Genomic DNA, 10741 nt, shown 5'->3' on the forward strand with positions numbered 1-10741 from the left:
TTTCTAAACCATACTAATACCATATCAAATTACTGATATCATACCATTTACATTTTACACCCCTAACCATATCCACATATCATTATATTAAGATAGTTTTGGATAACATCCTATTTGTTTTTGGACAGATTAGTTAGGTTTAGCCGTTTAGATGTCACTTTATGTTGTGTACTATTTAATGAAACCATGTAGGAATGTAAAATGATCGAATTTAGCTTGGTTACGGTAATATCTAAGTTCGATCTAGATTATTAAACACTTTGTCCGAATTCGAATATGATGTATGTGGAATGTGTAAATTTATAATCAAATTCGAATTTGTTTAGTTAATTGGATTTTTGGACAATATCTTATTGAATTCAAAGTAATTAGATGGATAAAAATATCCGAATATAATTAGAATATTCGATATCCGATAAGACTAATAAATATCGGAATAAACAAAATTCTTAATTGACAAATTGATTAGAAAAGATTAACCATTAACAAACTAATGATGAAAAAAATAGTACAAATAGGAGCAGTTGAAGTGATAGAATTGTTTATTAGTTCACAAATAAATTAAAAAAACAAAATCTAAATTAACAAGTAGAAGATCTCCATCACTATTTCAAATAAGTAACTACTATCTTTGGAGCCCTTTGAGGAAGTAGCTCCAAAATTAGAAGGAAAAGGAAAGCTTTTGATGGTCTCCTCTCTCTATCTATTGATTGTATCATTGAACTGTGAACAGTTTTATATAGTCGCACTGAGAAAGAATTTGAATTAACTATATTACCAAAGAATATGCATTGATTTTTTTTTTTTGGAGAGAGAGATTCAAATACCCAAAAGAAAATGATAACCTTAACTTAGGGGCAATAGTGTACTTGTAGGAAGGAAATTCAAAGTTTAAATCTTCTGAAACTGTAGATTGATAGAACACTTGAAAGAATTGGTCTATTAGAAGGAGAGACCAAAAGAGATGAAGAGTCATAAAACATGAAGTCTAAAGAGATTTCGAGTTTTGGACTCTTTATCTTGTTCTTGAGTGTTGGGCCAAACTACTGTAATGGTGCATTGATAGTTTAATATAATTAATTACTATTAATGAATATTAATGAAGGAATTATAATGTATTTTTTAAAATTAAACTTGAATCAAATACAAATAGTATCTATCAAATATCTAATCATATTGAATAACATCAGACTTAAAATTGGCATTATTCAAATCCAAATCCAATTATAGAATTCGGATGCTCTTTAACAAATACGAAAAATTCGGAATTTTTTTGTGTGGTAAATTCGGATTTTCAATTGTATCGTTTTATTGTATTAAAAAGTAATAATAAAATAAAACATTTCGCATTTGTGTGAGTGGCATTTCCGTGATTATATCATTCAACCAGTCTGTTTGTTATCTATCAGGTATCAACTTCAATATGACAATTGACACCTGCGCTTTTCAGGACACTTATCACCGTTACACCAATAGGCGAGTGCCACGTAAGAAGAAAGACGTTATCCAGAAATCTAGGTATGCTGGTTCGCCACGTATTTCAGTTATATCAGTTTAATCTTCCAAGTTCCAACGTTCCACTTTTCGATTTTTTAAATTAATAAATCTTTGACCGATCTAACAAAGATTCCCATAGTTTCATTCCTGTAGAAATCCATCTGTTGCAAGAGTAGCCTACGCCAGAACTCCAATTAGCATTTACTCTCTTCTTCTTTTTTTCCCTTTCTTAAGATTAAAGCTTTAAAGAGAAATCTAATCAAACAACGATGTTCTTCCAGCAAACAATCAGATTCTTCTGCAACCTTGTATGGACATGAGTAGATGATTCCATTTGAAGTTCCATCACCTATCGTCTGACGAATGTGTATGGGGTAAGAACCTTATTCTTGGTACTGTTGGGACCAAAAACTCGTGGAGAGAAAGATGTTATGGAAATTGACTTTAAATCATTAACAATGAAATGGAATGCAATAGGCATTCAAGCTTCAAATTTTATGTCAATCATAAACATTATATGCTTCATATCTGATAAAATAGTACAGGGTGAGAGCTCAATCATCATTTGCAATCAGGGAGATTTTACTTTTATAAGAGTTCAATTCCGAGATTCCCAGATAGGGCAAAACCAATTGACTTCAATCTATGTTGCTTTTGTATCTGCAACATTGGTTGATCACAAGTTTTCTGATTCATTTTAAAAGCCAGGATTAGCAGATTCAGAGCAAGTAGTAGTACTGCTCCTGTAATTGGTACTGAAACCTGATTCTATCCAGAGTAGTAATAAGCTGAAATGAATTTGGATAGAATCCCAGAGAATTATAAGAACAGGACACCAAAAAAAAATCACCAGATGGGTGGGTACCTGTGAGTTAAAAGGGTTTGCTTTTCAGATGCCTGACATCTTGGACCACTGTGTTTCTTGGGTACTGTAAAAAGTGGGTAGAAAACTATTCTTAATTTCCCATAATTCTTCATGCACAATGGTTGATCAATAGCAATTCAAATGTTGAGGTGGAAGCTCGGAGAACCTAAAGCAGGCTATGTGATTTCAGCTGATACAGAAAAATGAGTACTCTTAGGTGCTACAGTTATTAAGTAATGATCTTGAATGTATAGATTAGCAATACAACTGAAGTTAATATGGCAACTCCAAAATTTGCATTTTGGCCTTGGATTACCCTGCTAGCATTTTGGCCTTGGATTACAATGTTGTGAGCGGTAGGTTTCTCTAAGGGCCAGTAAACCTGCTTCTTGCAAATAGACTTAAGGAAAGACAAAGGAGAAGGAAAGACATGAAAGAATAACCGATCAAGCAAGCTGGTTGGAATCTGATAATAGGACAAGCTGTAAGTAGAAATTTAAGAATATACACAACCCCTCTTCCTATACCGACTGCAATGCAAAGGAAACCAGAGACCCAGTTGTTACTTTGTTACCACCACCGCATCAGCTTGGTGGTATCTTCTGATAGAGAATCCGGGCTTTTCAGCAAATGATGAAAACTATCATCCAGCAAAATAGATGTTGAACTCAAAAGGATATGGTTCAATTGGCAAGCCTACCTAAACTGACATGAGGTCCTGATTTTGTCTCCCTTGTGCCATTGAGACTCATGGGAGAGCATATGCCTTTGTGAAGGGGACTGGTCAGGCCGATGGTCCGGACACCCAAAACATAATAAATGATGATACTGGCATACTATTATGATGCACATGTCTCTGGCATAAGGGGAAACATCTTTTTTTGTAGAGGCATTGTCAAACAATGAAGTCCATAGCTTCTTGCTTTTGACATATTACACAATCACTGCGCATGCTTAATCTTCTGTTGCTTTTGTGAAAATCAGCAGAGATAAATAGAGAGAGAGAGCATCATGTTTATATCTATAAGTAGCTTATATTCAATCATGAACTTCTCTAGTTAGAGAGAACTTATACCATAGCCATTGCCAAGACAAATTAAGAAACATGGTGGGGGAGCCAGGACATCAGCTTCTACCCTTCATAGTCAAAATTTATAAATCTGATCATGTAATATTGCCCAATTATGGAAAGAAAAACTAGCTTCCGCCACCCTTGACCAACCAATACCATGAAAGCTGAAACAGAATCACCAAACAAAACAGTATACAAATCGATCATCCATGGCCGCTAAAGGGTTCACAGCTCTTGACAAACGGACAATCGGTGTTTACCTTGGTTGCAATTTCATCAAACATGGACTCATTGGCAAGGGGAAAATCCTTCAATGCTTTATGTAGCTATAACCATATCTTCAAGAAATACTTCATCAGGGTAGGTAGACTCAGGAGAGTTTTCAGACGAATTATCGACAGTTTTCTCCATGTCCTCCTCCTCAACAATGATCTCCTGCAAATGGCAGCTGCTACTGCAAAATGCTTTCTCACCTCTGCACCAAATTAAAGGAAGCTAAAGAGTCTCAATATCCACAATCAGCAATGGTCATTCATCCTATAATGGTGACAATGAATAACAATGCATGCAGAGGATACATTATACAAGTAGAGATGCTTGAACAAACCTGTACATGTAGATGTCTTTCCCCTGTTTCAACTTCTTCTTGCAAGTGTAACAACAGCTCAAGTAACCTTCAGAGGGGTGCAAAATGGAACCATCCACGCATTTAACTTCCACAGATAATTCATTTGCCTTTTCTTCTTTCTTACAACAAACTAAACCATTACCCTGACATTCTAAAATGCAGTCACAGAAAATGTGAGTTGTTCTTGGGTTGGCGCCATGAGAAATAACACAAGTATAATCCTCAGATTCTTCTATTTCACGCTTAGAGAGAGACCCCACAAATCCGATGCCAGAGCCAAAGGATACAGGGAGTGAACTCGAACTTGGCTTCAAGACCAAAGAACTGTCAAAACTTGAGTCCCCATTCATTACCTCAGGGGGAACAGCTTGGACAGTTTTGTTAGAAGCCCCAAAATTTTCAGAACTCAAATTGTTGTTGATGTATGTTAAGCTATTCAGAGACATCGAAGAGCGGCTGGAATCTGACAAAGAAGGCAGCATTTTTCCTAATGACTCATTTTCTAATTGGGTCTCCCCGGCTTCCAACACATTGTTCATAATGCCCAGTTGCAGACATGGACATTCAATCTGGGTACTTGGAGAAACCACAGGTGTTTTAGGTAGGGAAGAACCAATTGAACAGTATATATTGTTTGGGGAAGAAGGGTTGTTCAATCTCATCCGCGATCCCAACAAAATACTCTTACTCTCCGAAGTTCCCAGACCTTTACCAAATGGTCTAGTTTCATCTTTCAGAGAATCCAAAATGCCAAGGCCTACCTTAGTGCAATCCCAGCTTTTCTGATGCCCATCAGGGCTTGCTCTCGGAGACCTAAACGGGTTACCTAGATTTGCAAAAACCCTATAATCCAGAGTAGAAGTAGGGCTCCTAACAGAGTCAGAATCTAATAAACCTTTGCTGTTGAACCCTACAAACAAACCGGGGACACCAAAAAAGGAGCCGCTTTTGAGCTTCTGCCCCAGAACATCAGAGTTCTCTGAAGCAGAATCCGACATCAGATGACCCTAATATTGGTCTTTCTGATCGGCTTCTCTTCCTCAACGTTATCTCTAAGCCTCAGCTCCCTCCAAAGAAACCAGAAGCTCTTTCCCTCTTCTACATTAAAAAATCACAAAGAGAAGTGCATCAATAAATTGGAAAAAAGAGAAGTACAACCAAGAGAGGAAAAATAGATAATGCAACCGATTAAGAAGTTACTGGTTTGCATTCATTGAAGATTAAAACGAGAGAGCAGAATCTGCACCGATCAGGTTAGAATATCAAAATGCCCATACAATTAACATCAAAATGAAAAGCCCTGAAATCTCACAAGAATGTTCATGATCGTCGATCGATTAACCCAAATGAAACGCCAACCCAGTGCAGCAAAAAACCCAATCATTCCAATCGACATCCAACGCCGGATTTTAGTCAAAAATTAAAAACAGGACCGACGACACAGATCAATAGAACACAACATAAGACGAAGCAGAAGAAACAACCAAGGACCCTGCATTGGGAGTAGAGAAGATAACGTATAACGAAAGCTTTTTTATCTGGATTTCAGACTTAAAATTTTTATAAAATGATAATAACTCCAGAAAAATCCACCAGGGTGATCGTTACCTCACTAAACAGGAAACATCGAGATGAAAGAAAAAAAAGATTATGATCACTCAACAAAGAAAAGCACATAAACCTTAAGAATATTCACGCATGACAGAGAGAGAAAAAATCAACCAAAGATACAGAAAAGAGCAAACAAAATCAATATTTTCCCATTTTCCACATCCAAATCCAAAACCCGATCTCCAAGAACTCATCGAATGAGACTGGAATGACTGGATTAAGGAGTGAACGATATGATCAGGAAAAAAAAATGGGAAACCCACCTAGTTTTCTCCCCTGAAAACTTCCCAAATGAAGAATAAGTTCACTAAATGTACATATATATCGACAGAAGTGTGAATCTTGTGCAGTACGCCTCTGTGTACTCTGTTACTGCCTCCACTCTTTTCTTCCCCTCTCCTCTTTTTTTGTTTTTTCTCTTTCTTCTTCTCCTGCATTCATCAAAATCAGCGAAGCAGTGAGCGTTCTGATATACCACAGACCCCTCTCTCTCTCTGTGTCTCTCCCTGGCCGTCTGTCTCACGATTGACATAAAATACGTATTTCATACGATTATACGTTCAGAATACAAGTATATCGTATATTTTTTCCTCTTTTCTTTTTTTTAATCAGAAAGGCTTTGAGTGTACTGATAGAGGCAGCAGACAAAGACAAATCTGACTGTTGAGTTCAAATATAACTTGCAAAAACGTCCACGGTCGTCAACCATGGTCGTCTTTTAACCCTGGATGCTAACGTCCACGGTCGTTAACCACGTTAAAATACTCAGATACGTAAGTCAAATGACAAAAGTAGCCTTATGAGAAAAGGGACTATAGTAAATTACATGTACACCCATTAGTTTGTTTTACTATTATGTTTATCTTTCTTAGAATTTATTCTATTATGTTTACACCTCCTATTTTTTAAATTAATGTCAATTGCATCCCTATTATTAAAATAATGAGTGGGGCTACAAGTGCGACCAGCTAGGTTGGGATGTTCAAAACCCAATCTCAGCCTCCTCTTAGTTAGGCCCATTCCTACCTTGACCTTGATCCAGAGTCTATAATCTTTATCCTTATGTTAAACACTAACAATGTGAAATCTCCGAGAATCCTAACTTGAAAACTCATTTTGTAAGTTTGAAAATTCGAAATGCCAGTAGAAGGCAGCTATGGGCCATCTGAATCGAGGCCATGGGATTAGGAGTTAAGCTCATGGATACGGATGATGAGGATGATGATCCGATCATTCTAAACAATTTTGGGAGGCAATCTAAATCCAAACGGGATAGATTTGGAAGATGGATATGGCATGCACCAAAATAATGATGAAAGGTCCCTAAGCCCAAGTAAATATTATTATCTTACTAAACAAGGTTAGACAAGTTTTTCAAATGAACCACGCCAAAAACCCCACCTCGATACACATTTTGAGGAGGCGACTCGTCTGTTGGCAGACCACCACCTACCCAGCCAGGGTAAATATGGAAATTGACTTGGAAAACCTTATTTATTACATCTTTGGCTAAAACAAAATTGCATTGTTTACTGGAGGCCAAAAGCTCTAGGGAGAGGAGAAGCTTGAGAGAATGTGAGATTGTTGGGGATTTATGCATACCTAAGCTCAAATCTACCGATTGAAGGTGCCATTGAGGTAAGAAACCCTTTCCCTTCACCTTCCAACTACTTTTTCACTTCATTTATGGTTGGTTGGTGAAATTAGTGGTGGTAGTTGTGGAGATTGTTTGCAATCTGATGTTTTTAATGTTTTCCTCTTTTAATCTCACTTAACTTGTATTATCTCAGGGATGCCCTAATTCAGATACAATATTGGAATTTGGGGATGAATGAACAAGGAATTAGTTGGGGATTATTGGAGGTGTTTTTGGGGTTCCTATTGAGCTCCAAAACTCCTCAAAGTTGGAGTTCAAATTGGCAAAGGAGCTGGAAGCAATATGCAGCTCAGAGGCGGTCGACCGGCCCTAATAGGCCAACTGATTGGCCCTCTGAGATCCAGTCTGGTGGTAATGTTGGATTTGTGTCTCAATTGATATGGAACCCCCATTTCTAATGTAACCCACTTAATTCCTAGGGTTTGAGTGATTTGTTGGCTATCTAATTGTAGACACTTTCATCATTATTAGGTGAAGGATACAATTTTGTTTATTCATATTCTATTTCATACTATCATGTTTTTTTGTGTTGCATATGTGGACTGTTGTTGTGGGGCATGCATACATGGGAGTGACATGAAATTATATCGATATAATACTTACTATTTCATCTCATTTATGATATTTGAATGATATGATGAGAATGGGTGGTTATGCATACATGTATATCATACCTAGGGTTGTGGGTTCACCCATTTCCCTTACCTTTGCACATCATATATATTTTATGTGCATTTACTTTAGATGTCTAGATGCATGGTTAGGAATTCCCTTGTCATACCGTCACCCTATGAGCAAGGGTATTGAGGCCGAGTGACTTGTGACAGCAATGCTGTGTTGTGAGCACCTAATAGCCTACTAGAGCAAGGGAAGGGACACAGATATACCACGTGTCATTCATTGAGTAGGGTTGCATATAATAAGGGTCTCATAGGCGCCCAATAGCCTGTTGGAGTAGATGAGAGGACATGAGATAGCATATCTATTATATGTAGATTACAATAGGGTTACGGGAGGTGTAGTCCGATTTGATTGGTGCCACAGGAAGGATATCCAAACCTAGTTTGACATTATTAAGTAGATAACCTCTTGCATTGGGCTAGAAAGTTCTCTGACACATGCCAATTCTTATGCCAATGGTCATGGTGAGAGAATGTGACTCTAATCCCTAGTCATGGTCATTGATTGGACCGTTATCCCTACACCTTGGTCATAATGCTCAATTTGGTCATAGCCATTAGAGTCTATTTGAAACTTCCCAGAGGAGACTAGTGCTGTATTTTAATGCATGCCAACCTTGATAGAGACTAGTATGATTAAATTCATTGAAACATACTTGCATTTATATTACACTTCATAACTTCATATATGTGTCCCTCACGAGTTATAAAGATCCTGCAATGTCGGAGTGCCCGGTGCCAAACCTCTACAACATATAGGTGGTCAAGGATATGGAGACACATGGTGACTTGTGCCATGCATAGAATGCTTATATGGTGTTTAATACTTTTGAGTATCATGTGATTATATTTAGGAATGTGGTGGACTTTAACTAGGATTGCATCCTTTTAATCTGGAAAATTGAATAGTTGAACTAATTACACTCTTTAACACTTCTAAACTTTGACACTCTAAAACTTTTAAACTTCTATTGACTTAAACTTGGATTATTGTAATCAATATCTACGCTTCTATTATTTACTCTTTGATTATGTTGTTGTGTGATTGATTTTGGATTGAATATAGACCTGGATCCTTGTGATTGTGAATCACATCCACAGATATTCAGGTGAGCCCGATACAGGCTGGGTGAGGTGTGACGAACAGGCCAAGCCAAGCTGAATCCCACCTTGATTTTCCCTAATTAGATCGGGTCTAGATGAGTTGCCCATATCTATATCCTTGATTGGTCATATCCTTGTCCCTGATTGGCCTTATCCCCGACCCTAATAAATCCTATATAAAAGTGAACTCTTTAAAATACAATCATCTTGGTAATTGTTATTTTCTCAATATCTTTGCAAGTTGATTTTGTATCTATTTAGAATTAGGTTCCCATAATTAGAGACGAGTCTGACAAGACAAACACTAATCCCAAGACTCCCCTTGATCTTGGTTCAAGGCCAAAATATTGATCCGACCTTGAGGCCAAAATCTAAAATCCATGCACTATTCGGGCTTAGGGCTAGTTAAGGCCACAACGGCTAAACTTGTACACCTAATAATTGGGTTAGATGATGAATCTCTACTATATTTTTAAAATTCTCATACTACCCACTTTTACCTTCAAGATCATTCTCATTTTCAAGAGAAGGGAAAAAGAAAAAGGGAAGGATCAAAAGCAATAACAAATGCTCTTTGAAATATAACTTTTTAATAATTTCTCCCTTATAAGAAGATTTAAGAAGGTCAAAACATAAGAGGTTGCAAACCTAGGAGGTGAAATAAGTGATTTGTTTGAAAAAAATATAAATGAATTTTTTTCTAATAAAAATTTTGCTCTAATAGATAATCATATTTAGAAAGCATGATGAGCAAGGTTTTAATGCACATTATATAATGAAAACCAAAGAGCAAATTATGATCAACCTGTCTACATACAATTAACATTTTCTTTTTTTCTATTTTAATTCTTTACTCTTATGTGCAATTCTATTGGGAATTGGCTACTTTTGGTATCAAAATTTATCGATAGGTATTATTCGTGTCAATCTTGATTCGTGTGGTAACTGTTATATGATGTGATTTTGCATATCTTCAATATTAGAAATCACTTATTGTAATATAGGTATATCTGTACATATCTTGCATTTTAAGTAGATTCTCATTATAATATTTTATTGTAATCTTCTATAGAGGTAGATCTTTTCTTGTAGTCTTCTATTCTAGGTAGGTTCCTTTTCTTATGGAGAAAGTCTATCTCCCATTCATGTATTTCTATGCATTATTTTTTTAATAATATTCACACCAATATTCAACCAAATCTAAATTTAACATAGTATCAGCTCAACACTTGATCTTGTCTTCTTCCTCAGGACAATCAATCCTTCATTTCCATTGCTTACAGCTCTTGCACTGCCTCTCACTGTTAATTAGGTTCAATAGCTTTTGTCATTGTTCCCTATTGATACTATTCATTCCCCATTCACATATTGCTGATTATTGCCCTCCTTGTCACAACCCATCCAGCCGGTATTGGACTTACCTGAATACGCGTGGATGTGATCTATAATCACAAGATCTTGATTTATGGTTAATCTATAACCAAACATACAAAATAACATAACCAGAAGAGCAATGATTTAATGGTATCAAATATAATGTTATTATAATTATCCAAAATTAAGAGTCAAAGTTAGCGGAAGTCTATGTTAAAAGTAGTAGGACTAAAATATGTTTAAGAGTGTCAAA

At 36.5% G+C, this 10741-nt stretch overlaps 1 protein-coding gene across 1 annotated transcript; it reads right to left on the reverse strand.

Annotated features, from left to right (window-relative positions):
• Positions 1–2702: 2702 nt before the first annotated feature.
• On the reverse strand, positions 2703–6135 carry LOC149007346 (FCS-Like Zinc finger 8-like). Its single transcript, XM_089167393.1, has 3 exons — positions 5937–6135; positions 4042–5160; positions 2703–3909 (listed from the first exon to the last, which is right to left on the reverse strand). The coding sequence occupies exons 2-3, from the start codon at positions 5058–5060 to the stop codon at positions 3753–3755; spliced, it is 1176 nt and encodes a 391-aa protein (XP_089023519.1). The 5' UTR covers positions 5061–5160; positions 5937–6135; the 3' UTR covers positions 2703–3752.
• Positions 6136–10741: the final 4606 nt, after the last annotated feature.

This window comes from Hakea prostrata, chromosome 8, assembly GCF_041222555.1.
Source record: "Hakea prostrata isolate BN-2017 chromosome 8, UWA_Hpros_2, whole genome shotgun sequence".
In the NCBI taxonomy this organism is placed as follows: Eukaryota; Viridiplantae; Streptophyta; class Magnoliopsida; order Proteales; family Proteaceae; genus Hakea; species Hakea prostrata.

What these genes read in the sequence shown, in the direction of transcription:
- LOC149007346 (XM_089167393.1), bottom strand. Translation starts at nt 5,060, where the DNA reads ATGTCGGATTCTGCTTCAGAGAACTCTGATGTTCTGGGGCAGAAGCTC. An exon ending in AAAGACATCTACATGTACAG is followed by an intron (nt 3,910 to 4,041) that starts GTTTGTTCAAGC and finishes AATTTGGTGCAG; the next exon opens with AGGTGAGAAAGCATTTTGCA.